Source organism: Mesocricetus auratus, unplaced genomic scaffold (genome assembly GCF_017639785.1).
Source record: "Mesocricetus auratus isolate SY011 unplaced genomic scaffold, BCM_Maur_2.0 Super-Scaffold_100028, whole genome shotgun sequence".
Lineage (NCBI taxonomy): Eukaryota > Metazoa > Chordata > Mammalia > Rodentia > Cricetidae > Mesocricetus > Mesocricetus auratus.
Genome location: NW_024429209.1, coordinates 12,498,059 through 12,522,792, shown reverse-complemented (window position 1 = coordinate 12,522,792; position 24,734 = coordinate 12,498,059). Strand labels below are relative to the sequence as shown.

General features: G+C 53.4%; 1 protein-coding gene across 3 annotated transcripts in view; it reads left to right on the top strand.

Annotated features, from left to right (window-relative positions):
* The window catches only part of Sulf2 (sulfatase 2), an 80,412-nt gene that overhangs the window by 7,697 nt on the left and 47,981 nt on the right, over positions 1-24,734 (top strand). For all 3 annotated transcript variants that reach the window (XM_013124436.3, XM_013124435.3, XM_013124433.3), the window contains exon 2: positions 14,703-14,969. In XM_013124436.3, the coding sequence (XP_012979890.1) occupies positions 14,795-14,969 (175 nt within the window). In that variant the 5' untranslated portion in view covers positions 14,703-14,794. The remainder of the gene's footprint in view (positions 1-14,702; positions 14,970-24,734) is intronic.

Here is a 24,734-nt window from a genome sequence, read left to right as displayed (position 1 = left end):
GCTTTCTAGCAACCGAGGAGACAGCTTGGTGGGTAAAGTGTGTAAACTCCAGCACCAGGGAGACAGAATCAGGAGGATCCCTGAGGCTTGCTGATCAGCTTGTCTAGCTGAACCGTTGAGCTCTAGGTTCAATGAGAGACCCTGTCTCAAAAGGTAAGATTAAAGATGACAACTGATAACAGTCTGGAGTCTGCACGCTCACAAACATATACACACACGTAGCCACATACCCATAAAACAATGGAATTTAATAAATTGTGAACAACTGGCTAAATTTCCCAAGTGAAACAGATTTTGGTCTTTCCTCTGTTTATTTGGGTGTAGGGTGAAAAAAAACACAAAAGTGATCTTGTTTGTGGGCAACAGTCCATTTCTTGGTTCTGGAAGCTGCCAACAGCTTCTTCTTTTCTTTCTTTTTTGGGCTTTTGAGACAGGGTCTCTGTGTAGCCTTGGCTGTCCTGAAACTAGTTCTATAGGCCAGGCTGGCCTTGAACTCACAGAGATCCGCCTGCTTCTGCCTTCTGAGTGCTGGGTTTAAAGGAGTGAGCCACCACCGCCTGGCACTAGTGGCTCTTTCATCTACAACACTGTCTGGCAGAAGTTAGGAACTTATACTGGAACTTGGGTCCCTTGGTGTATGCTTGTAATCCCAGCACTCCAGAGACTGAGGCAGGAAGACCATACATAGGGAGTTCGAGGCTAGTCTGGGACTTATGAGATTCTATTCCCCAAAATCAAAACCACCCTCCCCCTGAAGTTGTGTTGGAAATGAGTGGTTGTTTACTGGGTGTGTGTCATCATAAATGGCCCAATAGTCCTGCACCTCTTCAGCACTCCGGCCAGTCACGTGGTGACTTGGATGCCCTCACACATTCCCAGGGTGCTCCCTTGGACAAGGAGAGCCCCCCCCCCCGTGAATATAAGCCTATAGCGATGCTGATTTGGAGGGTGTCTTTGAGCCCAAGGCATCTATCCCAAAGATGACTGTAGTCTCTCTTCCCACAGCATCCTCCTGTGACACTCAGTGCTGCTAGCAAGATAAATCCAGTCTTTGCCAAACAGGGCCACGCAGTCTATAATCGAGCTTGGGATCATTGGCCCCCTCCCCAGGATGAGCTGCAACAGGGTAGAAGAGATGCCCCAAATGGCTGTGGCATCAGTGAAAGACAACAGCTCTAATCAGAATGTCTTGCCAGCTTGGCCTCTCAAGAGCTGTATGCAGACAGGGAGTCACTCTGCCTCACCGAGTCTCTGCTGCCTCCCCCCTGGAAACTGGACCGGTCTTAGCAGCCTGCTCCCCAAGTGGATGTGGCAACCTAGATCAATGCCTGGGCACGAGGGCCTGGGGACAGCAAAGCTGGCTTCCCACTGGAAGCCTATTCCTGCTCTTATCTGAGAATCCTTCCTCAGCTTTTGGGCAGGGTTGGCTGTGTCTTGGGGACACTGTCTCTAGGGAAGGCCATTTGCCCCCCCTGTGACAAGTGAGCACAGTCCAGTGGGCTCAACGAGCAAGGTGTCATCAGACTTACTGCTCTGCTCTGCCACGTCTGCCCTGACCCCACTGTACCTCCTCTTCCAGGCCCCATGGACACCTAGAGCCTGTCCCGAGAACCCAGAGTGGCCCCTGTCACTGTGAGCACAGGCAGATGGTTGGGAAAGGGAGGTCCTCACTGTCTCCAGAGGACCCGGAATCTCCAGCGCCCTGGCCACACCCGAAGCGCTGTTAGAGTCACAGTCCAGGCCTTGAGGTGCTTAGCAACTGCCCAGGGAATGCCGGTGTTCTGCACAGTCGAGAACTGCGATAGTAGGAGGGAAGGCTCAGGTGCCTTCTGCCAAGTCCCAGAGGGCTCCTGGAGGTGGCTTGTGTCCTGCAGCAGCAGCCTGTGTCAGGGCCTGCCGTTCCTGTAATGAAATCCAGGCTCATCTGCCTGCACCCCATTTACCTTTAAACCTCCTAGCTTTGTCCCCTGCACCCCCACACACTGGCCACCTGTCTGTCCTCAGGTGCTGGAAGCCATCTCCAACCCCAGGCCCTTGGCACTTCCTGTCCCCACCGTGTGACCTGCTTTTCCTTCATAGCTTCACTTCCGGCTCCTTTGGCCTCAGCTATGATGTCACTGTAGGGTGACGGTATTTCCTCTGGAATCCTCCACGCTTATTTGTACTTTGTTTCCTCTCTCCTCACTAAAAAGTAAGCCCAAAGTAGCTAGGACTTCGTCTTGTCAGAGCTTGGCCCAGCCCTGCAGGTGCCCAGGAAGGAGGCCTGTGGCTCAATGGCAGAACGGAATGCAGCCTTTGTCCTTGCTGCAAGGTGACTACTCCTGGCCTGGAAGTCCAAACCTGTTTGTCACTGGCAGAGAGCAAGTTTGAGGCAGAGCTGGTTGGACTCATGCATGCCCACGGTGGCTGGTGGAGGAGGGGTCGTCCCCCTGGTGCCCCGGCAGGGACATCAGGTCCCGCACAAGAGATGGTGGCTCTTGGGCCACTGACGTCGAAGTTTACCGTTAGGCAGGTGGTATGACAGTCCAGGCTGAGGCCTCTCTCGTGGCCTCCTCTACTGGCATCTGAGCCCGTCCCAGGATGAGCTCTGAGCTCTGGCTGGGCTCCTGAGGACCCAGCATGTTTCAGGACTGGAGCAGTATCCTGCTTCATACATGAGGGGCTTGTGTCTGCAGACCCAGCATACAGGAGGACTGAGAGCTCAGGACCTTGTCTAAAAAACAAGGAAGTGGGAAGGGCTGAGGAACATCCCAGGCTGCCTACCAGGGCCTGTGTTTGGCTCATGGAAGCTTTGGCTTTTATTTTCTTCATCCATGTGTCTCTTTGAACCTTTCTGAAAAATCAGTTAATCGATCGCTGCATGGTGGGGGTGAGGCCTGACGGAGTCTTGCTATGTAGCCCAGGCTGACCTGGAACTCACAATGTGCCTCTGTCAGCCCCCTAGTTGCTACAATTACAAGTATATTTTTAAAAGTTAGAGTTTTCAGCTTCTTCTGTAACTTGAGGGCTGCGGGGTCAATGTGGGCCCTGTCAGGCCGCCTGAGTGCCTCTTGGGCCTCTCCTGAGGCTACAGCTAAGTCCAGCTGCGTCTGCTCTTGCTGTGTCTGGTTGGTTTTCCCAGTGGAGCAGGCCTGGGTTCTCACCTGCAGGGAACAAAACGGGAGAGGGGGACCGGGAACGGTGGCCCCGTGTCTGGCCCACTCTTCCCAGTTACAGGGATCACACGGGTGTTAGCGCCCGCTATGACACACTCCGAGGGACAACACACTACAAGTGTGTTTGTAGTGATGTTAAAGTCTTACACCTAGCAGGTAGTACACGTGTAATCCCAGCACACAGGATGTGGAGGCAGTGGGGTCAAGAGTTCAAGGTCATCCTTGGCTGCATATCAAGCTCAAAACTACTTACTGCTTGACACTTAGTCGTCCCACAAATCTTTAGAAGCAAGAAGTTGGTCATCTCTTTCTAGTAAGGGGGAAACTGAGGCACTATATGGACAGCTGCCGCACGGGTAGTTCTCTGAGGTTGGTCCATTGCTGGGCTTTGGAGCGCTTGGGTGGATATGGTAGGAGTTTTTTGCATTCTGGGGGTGCTGTGGGTTGCCCGTGATCTGCTTTGAGTGACTCCAGTGGCAAGTCCAAACTGGCTATGCCCAGCTGGCCCACACCTAGTGCTGGTCACAGGCATGCATCCGTCCCTCAGTCTTGCTGAATCCCATGTGTCTGTGTGACCTGGATGGCCTCACAGCATGGTGAGTCTGGCTTCAGAAGGTGCAGAAATGAGAGTTGCGGGGTCTTAAGCCTTATACTGGTCCTGTGTCACATTGTAGACTTTCTCTAGGTCAGAACAAGGTGAAGAACACACAGTTTTCTAGGGTGGAGACTGCTGCACAAGGGTGTGGCCGCTGGACAGAGTCTGCGGAAGTAACAGCTCACCCACCCCAATGCTCGCCTGAGAAACCAGATTCATGGAGTGGGCACTAGAAGGTTGGGCTTAGGAGAGGACAGGACTCGGTCTGGAAGTCACTGGGGGACTCTGAGCAGGAGTTGCTAGCCTTCTGGAGTGGAGGATTCAGGAGGACCACCCACCCCTACTGGGGCCCTTGCCCTGAGCCCTATCTGGTAGGACTGAGCTCAGGAAGAGTTTCATTGGCTGGCCCTGGTCACATGGTCACCCTTGGTAGGGGAGACTATCCTCTAGAGAAAGCTGGGGTACTATTTGCCAAAGAAGGAAAGGGAGCGGATGCTTCTTGGACAGGAAGATGAGAAGTCTGTGTGGCCCATGCCTGGGTGGAGCAGCTGTCATTCCAAAGGATGGAGTCTGTTAAAGGCCAACGCATCCATGGCAGATTTTCGTGTTCCTGGGGCCTGTACTGTGGTCCTGTTGGGGTCTGGAAGCCCCTCTCTATAGGGCAAACTCAACTCCCCTCATCCTGCTGCATCTCAGTATTCTTGTCTGGAAAATGAAGATGGCTGTCGTGGGCCCTCCCAGCACCCTGGATGCCAGACACACCCCAGACCCGGTCTTGTTTGGACCTGGCATGCTCACCTGCCTGTCTTCCAACCCCAGAACGGGTCTGCTTACTGACACTCCAGTTGATGCCTCACTGCCCCGGCTCACAAAACTCACAGCCTCCTCCCTAACATCCTTCTCTCAGAAATTCATTAGTCAATGAGGCACGCGGGGCAGGAAGTGGGGCCCACATATTCTCTAACCATCCTACCGCTAGCTGGTTATTTGGTGAAAGGGACTTCAGGAGGCTGTCCCACCTGTGTGTGCCAGCCTCTGGAATGACCAGAAGCCCTGGGCTGTTTGTATTGGCTCAGGATGGCATGCTCAGCCAGACATCAGGCAGAAGGGGAAGAAATGACTGGGCTATTAATCCCAGCAGTCAGGATGCCCTGTGACTCCTGGATGGTCTTCCTGGAGGCCACAGCAGCATCCACAGCCAGAAACCCCTATGCTGTGCAGGGTATGCACAGGGCAGGGGAAGTGTGGGGCTGAGCGATGGGGCGAGAGGCCGGCACAGTCAGTCCCACTGAACACCAGCCCGCAATTAGGCGTGAATAACGACTCTGTTCTCGGGCTTTATTGCTTTTGGCTCTGGGCCTTTTACAGAAATAACTGTAACTCTTGCCAAGGAAGCTCTGTCCTCAGCTGAGAGGAAAGAACAAAGAACAGAGGTGGGAATGTCCTATCTGATTCTAGTTCCCCAAAACACCCAGGAAGGACAGCAGGCGTGGCTGCCACAGGCATGGGCTTGGGTGCAGCCGTGTCCACTCTCAGCTGTGCCAGCCGGGCACTCTCCTGCGTGCCGCTACCACGCAAGGATTTGGTGTTAATCCAATCACGGGGCCTTTGCCTTCGTTGGCACCCTTGTGTTTGGTGTGGGTCGGGGAACGGGTACCACAGCGTGCACGCAGAAGTCAGGTGACAGCTTTGTGGAGTTGCTTGGGTCTCTTTTACCTTCAAGTGGGTTCCAGGATCAGAGCCCAGGTTGGCCAGCTTTTGTAGCAAGTGCCTTTGCCACTGAGCCCTTTCTGTACCTTTGTTTAGAAGGTGTTTCGTGAGCATTGCCTAGGACACCCAAGGCCCGAGGGTTAGTCCCCAGCAACATGGAAGGAAGGGAGGGATGGAGGGAGGTAACATTCCAGATATAACAGCTTCTCGCCACCTTCGAGTCTCAGCTCAATGTCACCTCCTCCCAGAGGCCTCCTGTGATTAAATCTGTAGCGTAACTCAGACAGCTCCCTTCAGACCTCTCAAGAGAATCTGAAATTCTCTTCATCAGTTCATTCTGTTGTCCTCACCAGAACACCAGTGTCTGGAACTATCCCTGCCTTAGTATCCCCCATAACACCCACACACAGTGGCTGGCACATACGTAGGAAGTGCTTAGGGAAGATCTGATGGCCCTGAAGATTTACTCCCAGCTCCCAGTGGAGCTGCAGAGGGGCCTCATTGTCTGTAGGCTTAGAACGGACTGACTTTTCCATGACCCATCTCCTAAATCTGGGTCCTTTGTCTTTTTCAAAGTGCTTACTTAATTTTTAATTATGAGAATGTATGTAGGGGTTGTGCATGTGAATGGAGTACCTGCAGAGGCCTGAGGCACAAGAACCCTCATGAGCTGCACAGTATAGGTGCTGGGACTAGAACTCAGGTCCCCTGGAAGGGTAGTGTGGGCTCTAACCACTGAGCCATCTCTCCAGCCCCTAAGTCTTTCACTCCAGTTTCCACGTTGTCCCTGGGGGGGATCTGTGCCCATGTCCCCAACTATAGACAGAGGCCACTGCGGACAGGTGTCTTTCTCCAAAGGTAATACCTGGGCGTTTTGTGAGGCAGGCCCTCCCAGGGTCCCCTCCCCAGGTCACATCCCCCCCTATGGGAGGTCGTCTGGGCATCTTGTCTCTTGTTACAAACAAGAGGGGGTTTAAAACAAAAGCTGTGGGGGGGGGATTAATGTTTCCTTGAACTTTAGATATGGAAGATAGTTCTACCTTTCCCAGATGTCACTAGAAAGGTGTTATCGGGAGAGCCCGACAGGACAGCCTGTCATCGCGTCGCATACCTATGGCAGAGGCGGGCAGGTCACTGCCGGGTCTACATAGGGAATTTCAGACCAGACAGGAGCACACAGTGATATCTCTTTAAAAAACCAGACGCAAGGTCCCGGGGATGCAGCTTAGTTGATCGGCTCCTGTCCGGCACGCACAGAGCCCTGGGGTCCAGCCCCAGCGCTGCATACACGGGGTGTGGTGTGCATGTCAGCAATCCCAGCACCCAGGAGGTGGGAATAGGATGGTCAGAAGTTCAAGGTTACCTTTGGATACTCAGTGAGTTCAAGTGAGACTTTACCCTTAAAAACATGAAGTAAACAGATTGCCAGGGTAACCCACACCTGATGTCAACCCTTCCTGCCCTCTGGACCCTGACATCATGGCTTTCACCCTGCTGGGTCACACAAAAAAAGAAGAGAGAGCTGGGGATATTCCAGTCACCCAGACTTCTGGGGAACCTCTGGATGGCAGGACAACTTATACCCCAATAGACAGGCAGCTTTCACTGCCCAGTGGGGCAGGCACACTGAGGTATGGCCTGCGGGCTTTATGCTGTGTGTTTTTGAGAAGGGTCACAGAATCCCATGCATTCATCTATACTATGACCTCTAAGACTCTTCCATGGAGAGGCAAGGGTCATGTCCTCTGCCCTCAGATCAGGCCACTACGTCACACACACACATCGAGAGAATGAATGGCAGCAATCAGAGCCATTAAAGGGGACAGGTAGCTCCCCCAGCTGCTGGATACTGGCTCTGGAGTCCTCTCTTGGCCCTACCCAGAATCCTCCAGGCCAGACAGAGACCACATGCAGGTTTGCTCAGCAGCCAGCACATAACCCATGCACGGCTCTGGAGCCTTGCCAGCCATGACCACCAACAGAGCAGAGAACAGCCATTCTTCATGAGTCTCCGAAAATAAGTGAGTTTGACTCATGTCCAGAAGCATCGGGAGGAAGCTGACCTTAAAAAAAGAGAGAACAGCTCACAGCTGAAGGAGGAGGGGAAACCTATTGACCCTGAAAGACCTAGAAATGAGCCTTCTTCCCTCAGACTTAGCTGGAATCAGGCTTCTAATGTCACTGAGTTCATACCACTTCCCAGAACTGGCCTCTTCCCGTGGTGGCTTCCTTCTCCACTCTGCAGGTGGAGACAGGACCCCTTGTTTTTGTAGGATGGAATACACGCAATAGGCCACAGCGCCTACTTTCTGATTAGTGAGCCACTGAGGCAGGGGTGTTGATTGAAAAGGTGCTGATTGTTGATTGGCTCAGGTCTTGATCTCATGGTCTAACCTTAGACTTCTGCAACTGGGCCTAAACATTGTGAACCAAATGCAGGAAGGGAAGGATGCTCACATGAAAACTGGATGCTGTTGCTAGGTGGCCCAAAGCCAGCAGCTGAGACTTGCCAACACTGATTGGGCACTTGCTGTATACTGATCTACTTCTAAAGGCTGCTAGCCATTCCGTACTCCCAGCTCTATGTAGTGAATGCTCTTATTTCCCCCACTTTATAGATAAAGATACTGAGGCCATAAGAAATTACACATCACCCGGCATCCGGTGGGCTGTGGAGCTGGTTAAAATCTGGGCAGCCAGTTCAGGATCCAGTCCAGTCCAGTCCACTCCACTCAGTGCTCCCTTTTGCCTCCTCCCGCCAGTGTGGACTGCCCTGTTCACCAACCATTCTCTGCCTGCCTGGCGGGAGCAGAGATCTGGGGTGCAGTTGTCTTCACCGGCAGGGAATGGTCCTGGCACACAGCAGATGTGCAGGTGTGCGAGTGCTGGGGTCCCACGGCCTGTCGGCCATCTCTTCTTTAGCACGTGGAGGATCTGTACATTCTGCTCCCCGAGATTTTGCACGTGTTGCCTCCGGCCTCTCTCTGAGTGCCAGCTGGGACCGTGGTCTCGACCCCATTCCCATCCTGTCCGTTACTCTTCACCCTCGTGGAGACTCACCGACTCATTGGAATGTCAGGGCCGTAAGGACAAAGACTTTGCTCCCCTGTTGTTCATAGTACCAAGAACTGTGCCTGGTACACGGGTCTTCCTGAATGACCTGTTGCCTGACTGTCACGGGCTGCAGTTTCTAGCCCACTTTGCCCTGTATTCTTCATGCCTGAGTTATTTGTCCATATGCTGATCCTTGTCTGGAGACCGGGCCTCCGCCCCTCAAGCCCCCACCCCTCAGAAGGGTCCCTTTGTCCCTGTCCTGTTTGATGACTGTCTTGGCTCTCATTTCCAACTGAAATCCCAGGAGAAGGCACCAGGGTACCAAGGTCCTGGACCTAAGAAGGGGACATGGGGAACTGTGCCCTAGGAACTCCCATAGAGACCAGAGAGCGCTGGAGGGACCCTACACCTAGGAAGCAGGGAGATACCAGGGAGGAGGGCTTAGTGGGCAGTCTCCAGCTAGGCAACTGCCTAGCCACATTTTCCTCATTCTTTCCCCTCTGCCTGAGGCCACACCTTCTACCATTTCACTCTCCCTGACCCCGGGGCTTCTCCGGCCTTGACTCTCCAGGCAGCCTTTTCTGACCGCCCCTACCAGCAGTTTCTCCGTGTTCTTCCTGTTCACTAACCCTCAGTCCTGGGTATTGTGGGTATCACAGGAGTGGGACCTGGGGTCAGGATGCTGGGTGCACAGAGCTCTCAATAGAGCTACGGGTCTTACTTCCCAGAGACCTGCTGGGGAGGGTGCACCCTGCCCCCTCCTGTGTCCCCTTGACCAAACTCACCCAAAGGTGGACAGCACTGAACCCTCTGTGGTGATCTGTTCTGAGGAACTTCTTGGGGGTCAGGGATTGTATGTAATTGCAAGCTGTGTGTGACTCGTGGCAGATTCTTGAACCCCTCCTACCTTAGCTTCCTAGGCTGGACCTCTCAACCCTGCTGTTGTGTGTGCGGCTGAGTTAACACAGGATGGGTGCCTAGGATGTTACCCCACGATATTCTTTCAGGGGGTTACTGTGTTGGGGGGTACGCTCCCTCCCACCTGAAGGACAGCCCTGACTAGCCTTTGGCTGACTACAAAGTACACCTTAATTCCATCCATTATCACCAAAATACAAACAACACACACACCATTCAGAACAGGGCTTCAGCAGGCTCCCAGGCTCCCACTCTCTCATTGGTCAGGCCTATGTCACATGTCCACCTGTGGTCAGTCACTGGAGCCAGAGGAGATGAGATGAGCTTTGCTCCACTGGTTCAGTGGCCTCTGGGCACAGTGGAGGGCAAGCGGGAGAGCATTCTATGCTGAGTCAGGAAATAACCTGAGCACCTGCTGGTGTTGGGGACACAGAAATGGATGAATCTGACTGGCCGAGATCAGTGCCTTCTGGGAGGTGACGGTCTGTAGGGAGAGTGGCAGGCAGAGTGGCTAACGTGGCCGGTGCTTCAGTTCCAGTGTGCAAAGGTGGATTGTGAGCAGAGACCAGGAGGAAGGAAGGGCTGGCAAGATATCTGGATGGGCAGCCAGTGCAAAGGTCCTGGGGTGGGGACGTGCCGGGCACGAATAGAGGCCGTGTGGCTGGAGCCACGCGTAGGAGAGAGACGATGGGAAGGACAGAGGCGCTGTCTGTAGGGTCTTAGGGTCTTTGTGGCCTTTGGTGACTTCAGGGTTTTGCCCTGGGTTGGGTAGAGCCCTTGAAGCCTTGTCAGTAAGACTCGGCTCTGGGTTTTGTTCAGTGGCATCCTGGCTGCTGGGTGAGAAAAGACGAGGGTGGGAGGAATGGCACCCTCTAGGAGATTGTGTCACTGTCTTGGTGGAACTCTCCTGCCACTGAATACCCCACACTTCCTTTCTTCTACCCCCCCCCGGGGGGGTCCTCCCAGACTAGTCCCCCTCCACTCTAACCATTCATCTTCTCCAGCCCTGACAGCTGCGTGAGCCTTCCTGCGTGTCTCTACCATTCTTGTGGGACTTGGGTCCTCAGAGGAAAACAGCCCATCCAGGCCTTTCGAGGTCTCCTGAGTGAGACCTTAGGAATTCCCCATAGCTGCCCTCCCAGGGCCAGGGGCCTGCAACCATACCGAGATCTGCTCCCATGTAGAGTTGCTCGTAGATTTGGAAGTGTCATGGCATGTCTGTGCTCTTGGGACCTTAGGTGTCTCCAGAGATATTTAGCTAGGCTGCAGAGCCTTTGACGAGGCCAGAGAGAAGATCCAGGACAAGAGAGAGGGCTGGGCAGGCTTGGAATGAGCTGATAGGGGAGATGATGTCCACAGTGACAGGGTGCCCTGAGACAGAACAGGACTCAGAGGCGATCTGTGCCACTATTTTGAATCTCCTTACCAAGAAGGGGGAGGCAGGATCTCTTGTGCCATTGTTAATTGATTTCTAGGTCCAGAGAGAGCTGGCATAGGGCCAGGAAAAGCCATTGGGGTGGGGATAGTGGGGAGATTCATCAAAAATCAACCCACAGATGGCTTGGCTGATAGATAATTAGTCCCTCTCATGCCACAGCTTTGGGTTACGGAACTCAAGACTCCATCCGGAGGGAGGAAGGGCTCCTTGAGACCAGCATGCAGAGCCAGAGCTGGGACTGGAGCCCAGTGAGTGACATCTGCCTCCATGCACACACACACACACACACACACACACACACACACACACACACACACTGATAGCTTTAAAAGTCCCTGGCAGGAGGTACCTGCCCACCCTTTGGGCAGAAGATACTAAGGTTGGGCACGTCTTAGGAACCCACTTACAAACATGCTTCCAGGGTGTTCACTCACAGTGACCAAATCCAGCCTGGTTTTGAAACTTTGTCTGCCCGGAACCTGCAGTCTGGGGAAAGCGATTTTAGCATTCTGTGTTTTCCTTTCCTTGTCCGTGTGGTGGGTATGACATCACTGGACAGTTCTGCTTATTAGATGGGCTGTAGAATCTCAGCGTGGGGGCGCCCCAGGCATTACAAGCTGGGAGTCTCAGGAGTGTTTGCTCATGTGAGCACTGGCTGGAAAGCTGCCAATGGAGGCCCTGTGGGGCAACCTGTGGGAATTCTCTCAGGGCATCTCACTTCCTGAAGACCAGGTAGCTGTAGAAGCACGCAGGTGTCTTACAGGGCTTCTGGAGAGACCCTTGCTCCTGGATAAATGCCCTTTTGGAGGCTGACCCTGCTTTGGGGTAGTTCAGGAGCCAGCACCATGATGGGGAGCCCTCTCTGTTCATGCGCAGCTCCTGTTCCCTCCAGACGGGGTGGTGGTTTGTGTTGGCTCCTTCAGGCACCAGCTGGGATCCCCACTCAGAACAGAACGTCCCAAGAGGTAGGGGAAGCAGTGCCCAGGGCCACCATCAGCTTTCTTTAGCTCCGTGTGAGCCACAGGGAAGGGATGGCTGTTTTCAGTCACACTTGGAGGAAGAGGTTTCCACTTCAGAAATGTGTATCTGTTTTATTTATTTATTGTGGTGGTGGAAACTGTGGCTCAAACAGGTCCCAAGCTTGTGATCCTCCTGCCTCAGCCTCCTGAGTGCTGGGATGACAGGAACATGCCACCCACCTGCCTTGTATTTGTCTTTTAAAATGGGACTGTTTGAAGATGCCACGGGTCGGGGTAGCCCAGTTTCAAGCTCGTCTAGTGCATGCACACCCTGGCACAGCACAAGCCATGGTGCTACACCCCTGTAATCCCAGCACTCAGGAAGTGGGGTCAGGAACGTCAGGAGTTCAAGGTCACTCTCAGCTATATTTCAAGGTCACACCAAGACCCTGTCTCCAGAGCAATGGAAAACCGGCACTTGGTCAGCAAGAACTAGTTGGAGGGTGACTGGCATGGGGACTGTGGCATTGGATGGAAGAAGTTGGGAGGTGACGCTTTTGTGGTGAGTCGGGACACCAGACAGTCAAGAGGGCGAGGTTCAGATGCCCTCCTCTGTCCTCTCTGGGCTCCTGTGGGGACTGTCGTGGGGAGAAGAGGAGAGCCACATCACAGGGACTGCTGCAGGGGGATGACCATCGCCAGAGATGGCTCACACTGCAGTGTGAAAGCCCTGCTTCTGCTCTGGGTGGCCTGTTCCATGTCTCTCACTCCCATTTATCTGATAGGGAAACTGAGGCACGAGGTGTTGGGTGATTGGACAAGGAACTCAAAAGTCTATGCTCTTGTCACTCAGGGTGGCTCAGAGAGACCACTGCATTGGCTCTCTAGTGGCAGACGAGGGTTTTAGCATGGCAGGGAGCCAAGGTAGCCAACGCCTGCCCTCTTGGGTGCCACCCTCAGTGACCACGCCAGGCTTTCCCTCATACCGTGTCCTCAGTGGCCTGGTACCATGACTCTCTCCAGCTATCTGGGGCTTGTTTTGCAGGCCAGCCCAGGGCTTGGGGCCAACAGTGTGAGCCGCTCACATTCGTGTCTCCCCCACCCCCACAGCCCCCTACTACCACCCAGGGGAAGGCAAATGCTCAAGGAGATATTGTCCCTGTCAGCCTATCCGTGGCACCTGGGCTGGAACCAGGTACTCACAGCACAGTGACAGAGGTGATCACAGACAGTTGTTGAGCATCAAGGAAAGATGCAGCCTCTGGAGGATTCCTGTGGGAACTCATGTGAGGTCACAGTCCCTTCTGGGGCTCTCAACAGGAAGGGCCCAGAGCTATACTGGACCAAGACACAAGAGGAGAGGTACCCCATGGGACCCCAGCAGAACTGTGGCCACGGATGGGAGCTCCTGTGCTGCGGGGTGGGGCTGGGGACCAGAAGGAGGAAGAACACTTAGGCTCTCAGCTGGTGCCTCCAGGGGTGGATGCAGGCATGGCTCTTCACGGAGAGATGGAACAAGTGAACAGCACCCATCGAAGCTCCAGGTGCCAGGCAGTTCGGAGCATTCGCTTCTGAGCTGGCGCAAGACAGCTCTCACTTGCCAGCCCCGTCTCTGCCCTCATGGGGCTGTCCTTCCTGTATGGGGTATGGGGGGGGTCTGTGTGGACGTGTGCAGGAAATAAGATCATTTCAAGGTATGGCGTGGCGGCGATTGATTGAGGGACATCAAACAGGTGATAAAACAGAGAGTGCTTGGGTGGGGGCCAGGGTGGGCCTGCGTGAGGAGGTGGCATTAGTCAGCGCCCAGACTTGGCGGAGCAGAATGAGCCCATCAGATGAAGATAAAGTTCTTCCTGTGATCACAAAAGGCAAGGGTAAAAAAAGTCATGGGGGGGGGGGTAGAAATGACCCCATGTTGCCTGGCAACAGAAGGAAGCCGTGGGGATGGAGCGTGTTGGGGTGGGGGAGAGGTAAGGGAGAGCTGGTGCTGACAGGAGTCCCAGTTGAGCACAGGTGCCCTCTCCCCCACTTCGGGCCCTGCTGAGTCAGGGGATCTGCTTGCCGTCTCAGGAAGTTCCTCCAGCTGCCCTAGGGCAGGTGAGATGATGGTGATGTAGGCAGCACAGCTCTGTGGGAGCAGAGGACCCACTGAGGCCCTGGTTAGGGCTCTGAGGTGGTTGCTGGCCCCCTTCCCAGGCCACAGTTGTGGTGATATGCTCCGATCTCATGTCTTCCGTCTCCCCCCCCAGCAGAGTGGGTGCTGAGGCCTCTCGGGGCTGCCATGCCGTTCTCCCTCACCCGCCCTTGCTGGGGTCAAGGATGACTTGAGTCTAGTTGGAATGTTCCAGCTCCTCCCTTAGCTTTCTCTGCAGTTGTGTTTACTCTGCAAGTTCAACCCTAGAGGAACCGTTCTTTCTACCCTTGCACACATGGCCCTGTCCCATCAAGTACTTAGCTTGGCCATGGGGAAATTGGGGTTTTGCTGTTTGTGGGGACAATGGTCCCAGAGAGGCGGATCTGATATAGGAACCGATGGCCACACAGCCCAAAGCATCGCAGCAACCCAAGCTGCCTGCTGCTGGGGCTGGAAGGGAAAGGCCAGGCAGAGGTGCTAGGGGCCTGTCCTCTTCTGTGACTGACCTACCTGGGGACCCTCCAGGAGAGCCCCTATGGACAGTTCTGCTGCTGATCTGTCCCCGAGCCAGCTGTAAACACTTTCCTAGCTTACCCAGTGCTGCATTCACACTGTTCTAGAATGTGGGCGAGACTGCCCTTGCCTACACTGGCCCTTCCTTGTGCGATGCAGCATGCCAACCCAGCAGGGGCAACGGTGACATCAGTCCTGACTCCCATCTACCCCTCTCATCCTTCAGGTCCTGAGGGAAGAGGGGAGGGAACCCCATCCACAAGACACCACCTCAGCCTCTGCATCCAAGAGGAAGCAACAGACCAGCAAGTCAAGCCAATGGCACCCCCTGGCCTGCCACTATGGTTGCTGTCCACCGCTCTGCTGTCCCTGCTGGTCGGGAGCTCAGCCTTCCTGTCCCATCCCCGCCTGAAAGGCCGCTTTCAGAGGGACCGCAGGAACATCCGTCCCAACATCATCTTGGTGCTCACGGATGACCAGGACGTGGAGCTGGGTAAGCGGCTGGGCCCAGGAGAACACCTGGGCTCTAGAGATGTCTTGTCCCCACAGTCCCGCAAACTATCACCTGAAGCGTGATCAGTAGGACAAGTTACTTGTGAATGCTTTGCCTTCCTTTGCGTTGCCTTCGGTACCTGGCGTATGTATATCTTGGTTAGGACTGGCCTCCTCTCGGGGGGGCTCCACAGCCACGTGTAACTTGTGACCTTCACAGCGTGCACTCAAATGTGATCTCCTTCTCCTGCATGTTAGATGCCCCTCTTCATCATCTATACTACCGTGCATCGTAAAAATCCGGAGGCAAGTATCCCAGGTGGGGGAGCAGCTTGTGCAAAGGCCCTGGGGCAGGACCAAGGACGTAGATGTGGCTGGAGCCCGCAGAGGGAGGTGGCACAGGGGACTGGCAGAGATGAGGGTTGTGGTAAGGACTGCCTGTTATTGACCAGGTGGAGGGTGGGCCCTCTGTCTGCTCTCTGGCGACAACAGAATACAGTCGGTGGCAACGAAGGGAGTCACTTACAGAGTAGATCTTTGCAACCCTCACCTGTGTTTTAACTACCCAAAAAGACCACTTGCATAAACCCGAGCCAGCCTTGACACAGTGGTGCTGAGGACCCCAAGCGTGGCTTCACGTCTGGGAGTTATCAGGGTAGAGCAACAGCCTGGAAGTTTCAGAACCTTATGGAAAATTGACATACAGGGTGCTGGCCTCCTGCTCATTAGGAAGGAACTGCAGCCTGAGGCTGTGGAATGGAAGATGGTTTGCGTGCAGTGGCCCCTGACCTCTGGCCCCCTGACCTCTGGCCCCCTGGGCTCCTTCCTGTGGCCCTCAAGCTATTGGCACTAGTGTCAGGGCACCTGAGGTACTCCACGTGGCCACTTAGTCAGGCAGCATGGCTTTAACAAAAACAGTAGGTGTTTGTCCTTTGAGATGCTGGGAGCTGGACGGGGAGCTTACAGTGGGCAATATGAGGCAAAATAGGGTAGAGTTAGTGGGACCAGGCCCATGAGCATGCGACCACGTGACCACGTGGATGTAACAGAGGGATGTTGGGTATTCTTTTGAGACAAGATCTAGCTATGGAGCCCAGGTTGGCCTTGAGCTCAGGTCCTGCCGACTCAGCCGTTTGAGTGCTGGGGCGACAGGCATGAGTCACCACACCCAGCTTGAGTGTCATCCTTAGTGAAACAGGTGGAAGGGACTGTGACCTCACATGAGTTCCCACAGGAATCCTCGGCTACCCTGATGACATCAGGGGGCAAGAGCAGGAGCAGAGGGCTCCCAGTAGGCCCTCCAGGAGCAGGATGGGTGAGGATGAAGGCGCAGAGTGGGGTGGGCAGAGGCTATAAGATATATATATATATATATAGCCGGGCGTTGGTGGCGCACGCCTTTAATCCCAGCACTCGGGAGGCAGAGGCAGGCGGATCTCTGTGAGTTCGAGGCCAGCCTGGTCTACAGAGCGAGTTCCAGGACAGCCTTCAAAGCCACAGAGAAACCCTGTCTCGAAAAAACAAAACAAAACAAAACAAAACAAAAATATATATATATGTATATATATATATATGCCTGGTACAGGACCTGAGCCAGCAGTGACTAAATGCTGACTTAGAGGACAAGTCAGAGATCCATGGATGACATGAAGCAGAAGAGAAACAAACCATGGCTGACTATAGACAGATACCAATCCTCCCTCCATCTTACCAGTGGGAAAAGTGACTCGCAGAGATGACAAACCACATGTCTGGCTTGCACAGCTAAAATGTGGTGAAGCAGGATTTCGAACTTAGAACCTATGGCTTCACCACTGCTCTGCTCAGCTGGTTTCTGGGATGGGTGATGGGCTATCCAGACTGTCGCAAGTACCTCCCCTGGCAGAATCTGCAGATATGCATCTTGCTCACAGGAGTGAGTGTTCTGAAATGGAAATTTCCGGGACCAATCAGTGGGGACAGGCACTCACAGATTCTGTGCTGTGACAGTTCCCTCTGACAGCCCTAGATGTTAGAGATTGACCGTCACCTCCCTACGTGTCATGTCCTAAGTAAACCAAACTGAGTCTCTGTGAGGAATGTGGGGTGGGAAGTAGGTAGTTGGGGGCTGATGGGCTTTTTATAAACCAGACAGACCCAGATCAATAATGCATGTTCCCCAAAAGCCCAGCACATTAGCTCACAGTTGGCTACCACCGGCAAGTCCAGGGTGGTCCTGAAAAATTCATCGGCTGCTATTTTCTGCTTGTCTGTGAGGCGCCTCCAGGGGGCCTCTGGCTGGAGGCCTCTCAGCAGAGCTAATGTCAGGTGGGGAAAGCTGTCCACTCTCATCAAGACCCAGTGAGAAGAGAAGCTCATTCCCTCCCATGGCTGCTGTTTGTGCTTACCTTGCTTTTCTAGCAAGCCTCCCGTTTCCTGGTTGTCACCTGGGAGTGCTGGGTGCTGAGGACTGGTTCCCAGAGCATTAGTGAGTGAGCACCTGGGTTGTCTCTAGGTTCTCAGGACACTGGGAAGTCTCTGAAGGCACACAAGAACATCAGCAGGATAGTAGGTTGGAGTTATGTGACATCACAGTCTTGTCACACACTGTGCTGCGCCCAGGGAGGCCAAGGAAATGCTGGGTTCTACCAGCATTGGCCGAGTGAATTGCATACAGGCTGACTTCAGGATACCTCCAGGGCTCAGCTGGCCTCTGAGAATCTGGGGTAGTCACGCATAGCCTGAATCCAAGCTGTTAGATACGCATGTTCCATCATAGGTGGCAAAGGTCAGCCATGAGGTGCTGTTAGAGGAGCCACCAAGGTGCTGCAGGGACAAGTGTCTCATCAGATACGACAGCTCATGAATGAAGCGAGGCATAGAAGTATATGTCTGTCACCCCAGCACTCAGGAGGTAGAGGTAGGAGGATCACAAGTTCTAGGCCGTCCTGGGCTACATAGTGAGACTGTGTCTCAAAAACAAATCAAAACCAGATAGGTACAGCCCCAGCCCATTGGTCTTGACTCTTCCAGTTATGAGTGACTTCCTGGAACTCAACTCAAACAGTGTTGGGCAAACCGGAACCAGCAACTTACTGAGGCAGGGAAATAAAATAGTTAAAGCATACTTGGGGTTTCAGGTGCATTTGGATCCAGGCGTGCCCCTCAACCTGCCACCAGTCTCTATGTAGCATCTCACTTTCCTCCAAGTTGCCTTTAGACCAACTCACCAAGCAGAGAGTAGCATTTCTCCTGAGGCCCAGTGCAGCCAGTGGCCATTACACAGCCTGGGCAGGTTTCCCTAGAGAGAACTTGGACTTTGGCTCTGGAGGACATGAGCCAAACAGGAGGCACCCAGGCTTCTCCCAAATGTCCCTGCAGCAGGATGGGCCATGTGGACCACACTCACTCCTTGTGTCCTGATCCACTGAGCACTTATTGTTATTAGACAAAGAGGACCCAGCAACAAACAAAATAGAAATCTTGACTGACACAGGGCTTGCATTCTAGCACAGATGCATGTCAATAACCAAGACAAAACACACAGCATATTGTAGTGAGATATCCACCTGGCCCGCACCTGTGACCACGCCCAAAAATAAGCAAGAGACAGAAGTCAAGCAAAGAGGGAAGGAGGACTTTGTCCTTTATCCAAGGTGATCTCACCAATAAAGGGACATTAGGGAACCTGTCAGGGGGTCTCCTAGGAAGAGCATCAGTTGGTACAGTTGGTACAAAGACCTTGAGGCAGAGGCATTCACAGCAGGCTGACGGAGTAGCAGAGCAACCTGAGCCAGGGCACAGGAAGTGGGAAGTCTGAGGGATAGTGATGGTGGCATGGGTCATGCCAGGGCATGAGGCTTTGAACCAGGGAGAGGACTTAACTTTAGAGTAGGATGGACACCAGCGGAAAGACTTACATTTCAGTCTGTGGAGAAGAGACTAGAACCCTAATGAAGCAGGTGTCCAGCGAGGAGTCTGCTGCTGTCCAGGCACCAGAGGAGCCCAGTGAAGCCGCTATGCCTATGATGGGAGCTGCTGGTAGCTCAGAGGCAAAGCCGATGGCTCAAGAGCGAGACCAATGGAGAACAACTCCAAGGTTTAGGACTTCAAAGGGGTCAGGATAAGCTGATGGGGACACCTAGTGACCATGAAAAGTGGCAAAGGATGAGCCACTCCATGGACAGCCATGGTGGAGTTTGAAGTTAAAGGCAAGACTTGATTTCCAGGGTTCAGTCATGGAGTGGGGAGGTGGGATTATCTGCACCTCGGTGAGATGCTGAGGGCTTCAGGTCCCCAGCTCTGACATCCACTTTTGTGTGCAAAGCAGGCTGGGTAGGAAGGGCCTGGCAGCCAGTTTTCCATCTGGGAAAGGAGGAAACTACACCCATGCTGCCAGCTGATAACCAAGAGAGGGATTGGAAACCCTGGGTTCTCACGGGGCCAGATGGCAGGCAGCCCAGGACGACGCACCCAGATTCCAGGCAGCGGTTCAGGGTACCTTCATCCACCATCAACATCCATTCCCAACATTCCTGCCGCCACTTACCAGCTGAAGGAAGGCGTGTGCGTGCAGGTTATCTCAGGAATGGCCCGCCCTGGGTTCAAACTGCCAAGAGCATTCCTGTGAGATTTTTTAGTTCTATTCATCAACATGGGGTGTTGGGGGGCATGGGATGGGACAGGTTCACCTGAACTCTGGAAAGAAAGCGTGTCAGAATCAGGCTTGCCTGCTTGGAAAAGAAAATGAAAGAGCATCCTTTCTTCATCACGTAAAAATGTCTGGAGGTTGGCGGTCCAGAATTGGTGTGGTGACATCAAGAATGTCGCCTACGCCTCTAGCTTTCCACTCTTGCATCCCTACTGTGTAACATCTGTCTTCAAGGCCACCTTGTGCATCAGAACAGCTGTTGGAACCTCCAGCTGGCGAACCTGGCTACGGGAAGCAAAGAGCAAAGGACAAAAAGGATAAAACTAAGTTAAAGTCCAGTCTTTGAGGGCCACACCCCGCAGTCACATGGGATGTGGACATTCTTACGTAGTCATGTGATCTCAGTTTGGATTCAGGTGTGAGGAAAGCTCCAGGGTGGGTGCTGTGCCTGCAGGGTAGTTACTGGAACCCAGAGGCGGAGCCTGCCTACATTGCCTTACCCACACAACTCTGCCCGCACCACAGGGAGGGAGGAGGAGGAATCCAGATCCAGGCCTCGATTTCCTTCTCTGATCTCCTGCCAGGACCTCCCGTGGCTTAAAACCAGTGGGTTCTGGAGTTAGTTGGTGCTGGCCACTCTCAGGGGACAAAGGATGCAGAGGGCAAAGGTGACTGCTGGCTACATACTAGTCACAAGAGAGGCCGTTGTGGGCTAGGCACACTGGGAGACAAAAGCAGACCCGATGAGAAGGGGGCGGGAGGGGGGATGGACAGCTGGGGTCTGGGTCACAACAGGACAAAGGCGAGGGTCCCAGCAGGGACAGCGCCTCAGCAGACAGTGGTGTGCTGAGGCCTGTACCATGCGGAGTAGTTGCCCAAACGGACAGCTCCAGAAAGACCACTATGGGCAGGCAGGGCGGCAGGCGCAGAGACCCATGGCAGGTACAGTCTCACCAGGATCTTGGCGACTGCTGCACAGGCTGGGGAGTAAAGGCAGAGGACTGGGGGATGTGTGGACCCGGTCAAACCGTGATGCCGGTCAAGAGCTTGGTGTGAGACTGATATAAGATGGCGAACATGCCCTGTGCAGGTCAGATCCCACAAGTCCGTTTGCAACGGCTCGTGTAGGTAGGAAGGGGCCAGCTTGAGGATGACAGTGTGAGGTAGGGAAGACTACCTGGGGACGGGCTGGTCGGGTGGGGCGCTGGTGACGCAGAGCAGGCTACTGAAGGAGGACGGCAGTGGACCCTAGTTCTGCTTCTGGGTAGTGGACCCTAGTTCTGCTTCCGGGTAGGCAGTGCTTTGTGCGGGGCAGGAGGATTGCAGCAGGCAGGTGGTACGGAGTGGTGGGTTTCTAAGAGTGCCCAAATCAGGCCAACCATGGCGCCTTGTGCAGAGACGGGAGCGATAGTGTCTTAGTTAGGCCTTCTATTGCTGTGCTAATAAAACGCTGTGACCAAAATCAACTTGGGCAGGAAAGAGTTTATTTCACTTTACAGCTTGCAGTCCGTCATCCCAGGAAGTCAGGACAGGAACTGAAGCAGAAGTCGTGGAGGGCTTCTTCCTGTGTCTCCTTCCCATGGTTCACTCAGCCTGTAGCTTTATAGGAACCAGGACCACCACCTAGGGGTGGCGCCACCCACAGTGGGCTAATACCTCCCACAGCAGTCATCAACCAATAAAATGCTCCACAGGCTTGCCCATGGGGCAGTCTCAACTCAATTTTCTCAACACTCCAGTAGTGTCTTCCAGTTTGTGTGGTGCTGGGGGTTGAACCTGGATCTTTGTGTATGTTTCTCAGTACTCTACTACTGAAACACCCCCCGCTCTGCTTTGTTCAGTTGGTTTGGCTTCTAAAACAGGGTCTCTCATAGCCCAGTCAGGCCTCCAACTTACCATGCAGCTAAGGATGACATGGAGCTCCTGATCCTCCTCCTTCCACCACCACAACCAACACACACACATGCAGTCACACACACACAGACACACCACTCACATGCACACACACAGACACACACATGCAGTCACACACACACAGACACACCACTCACATGCACACACACAGACATACCACAGACACACACAGAGACACACCACTCACATGCACACACACAGACACACACAAACACAACACTCACATGCACACACAGACACACACAAACACAACACTCACATGCACACACATAGACACCACATACACACACAGACATACACATGCAATCACACACACAAACACAACACTTACATGCACACACAAACACATGCCACATATACACCCTACACACATGCATTCACTCACATGCACACACAGACACACACCACATAGTCACACACATACATGCAGTCACTCACAGAGACACAACACTCACATGCACAAAAAGACATACCACATATAAACACACACACACATGCAGTCACATACACAGAGACACAACACTCACATGCACACACAGACACCACATACACACAGAGGCAACACTCACATGCACATACAGACACAAACCACATATACACTCACACACATATATGCAGTCACACACACACATGCAGTCACATGTACACACGAAGTCACACACAGGCACAACACTCACATGCACACACACAGACACACCACCTACACACACACACATGCAGTCACATACAGAAACACACCACTCACACATGCGCACACACCACTGCTAGGATTACAGGCGTACACCACCACATCCGACTTTTCATGTGATACTGGGAATGAAACTCAGGTCCTCAGCTTGCACAGCTGGCACTTGAGCACTTTACCCATCGCAGCCCCTGGGACCATGACTCTTTCACTGTAGTAAGAGGTACTCGTGGTCAGAAGGAAGCCTTTGGATTGAACGTCGTATTCACGTACTCACCTTCATTCCACCATGGCCTCCAAGCTACAACCTTTAGTTTTTGTTACAGAGGAAAGAGCTCACAGTGTAAGAAGGTCAAGTGCCCTAGAAACTTCCATGATATCCCAGAAAAACATCCTGGTGTTCAAAACGCGGTTAGGAAGCCACGCTGTGCTGACACTGAGAAGACGTGCTCAAGTACTATGGCCTTCAGCTGTGACAGCTCCTGTGTTAGCCACAGGCACTGTGGTCTGGGGGGCGGGTTTGCCCAAAGGCTCCCCATGGAACATTCTGTGCTGGGTTATCTATGGCTAGGATTAAAAGCAGAGGAGGAAGGCCCTAGGCACAGAAGCTCACCCACTGTCAACCCATGTGCTCAGTCCCTGATCCAGTCCTTGGACACTTTGCAATAACTCAAAACAAAAATATCCCTTCCTCCCGAGTCAGTGAAGCTAAGCGGCGGATACAGCAATCTTAGGTCCACCTGGCAGGACCCTCCAAAGAGGCTCTATTTGAAGAAACCTGAATCTAATGGGGATTTGATCTGTGGCGTTGGCGCACGGGTCCTGAGACACGTGTACTTCCCATTGTGACGAGAAGGGCAAAGTAGCCGGCCTGAGGGAAAGGTCAGCTTGTCAGGACAGTAACTTTCTAGGTCATTTGAGGGTCTGCCGGCCAAAGGTGGGCTTTACCTTTTACTGTGAGGTTGATATCTGCAGAGAGTTCCTGAAGGAACACGGTGATATTGCTTAATTTGATAGAAATTGCTCTCTGGCTGCTGAGGGGAAACAGCACTGATGACTTAAGCATCGACCGCAGTAGTCCAGGCAAGAGCTCTGTTGCTCACATGCAGAGTAGCAGCATCAAGACCCTGAGGTTGTGTCTGTGGCCCATCCCAGTCTACCTCCCACCACTTTCCCAAGGAGGCCCCGCCCTCAAAGACACTGCTTACCCAGGAGGTAAAACAAGCAAGCATAGATCGGCATCATCTCCTTAGATACCACCCAAAGAGCTTCAGGTCATGGCGTGGGGCCGTGTGTACTCCACCCCAACCCTGGACGGCAGGCCTCTGGGGAAGCAGTTGGAAAGGAACTGCTTCAGCACCAAGAATGTTTTCAATCCTGAAAGTCCCTGGGGTGGCAAGATGGCTCAGTTGTTAAAAGTGCTTGTCACACAGCATGAAGGCAGGAGTTCCATCCCTTCGTAGAAGTCACACGATGCTGGGAGAGGTAGAGACAGAATCGTTGAAGCTCACTGGTCTGCTAGTCTACCCACACTGGCAAGCCCCGGGCTCAGTGGAACATCCTGTCTCAAAGACCCAAGTTAAAGAACAGCTGATGGCTCTCAGGGTCGACCTCTGACCCCCATAGGCAGGTATGTCCGATGCACATGTGTCCACACACACACAAAGGGAAGGAAGAAGTCCCCATGGATCGCCCTTGCTCTGACTGAAGTCTTTACAAGAGCAGACAGGGCTGGGTCTCGGTGCAGAGGACTGGTCTAGAACCTTCAGCAGTCTGGGCTCTGTCATCAACACTGTCAAAATAAACACAAGCTGATTCAGCATGCCCTGACACTGGTGGTGCCAGAGACAGACTATCTCAGGTACTAGATCAACAAACACTGACTAGATCAACAGAACTGAACTTATGGACGGAACACCTTAGCTGCCTATTTTTGATGCATTGTACAATGAGTTTGCAAGCACTAGCGTCAAGGGTTACTGGGCTGGAGGTCAGCTGGCAGATCACAGTGGCATCTGCCTGTAACCCCCGCGTGTGAGGGGTGGAGGAGGATCAGAGGCCACCCTCGGCTACGAAGCAAGTACACACACACACACACAGTGTGGTATGCTCACAAGAAGGGTGAGCAGTTGTGGGGGTCTCTAGCAGTCAGGGGTTTGGGACCCTAAAGTTTAATTCCCTCTGTGGGGGAGGGGAGACTCACACTAAGAGATGTTGGGATAACCTCTCCCTGGCCCTGTGTGGTGGCAAGGTTTGATCACAGAAAGAAATGAAGTCTGTTTTCATCTGTATGTCCCCGAATTTATGTTGGACAGACCAAGTTTGGGTTGGCCGACCGCTTCACGTGAAACATGAAAGCTGCCCTTTTCCCAGTGTGTGACTTCGTCTTCCCAGCCAAGGGCTGTCAGCCATCTGAGCCATGAGGACATGTGTTTTCACATTCCAGAGTGGATTTTATAGCCCGACACTGGGGCCCTTTCATTAAAGCAGGCCACTGTCTGCAAGCGAGGCATGGTGTATGTGCTTTTCCGCATAGA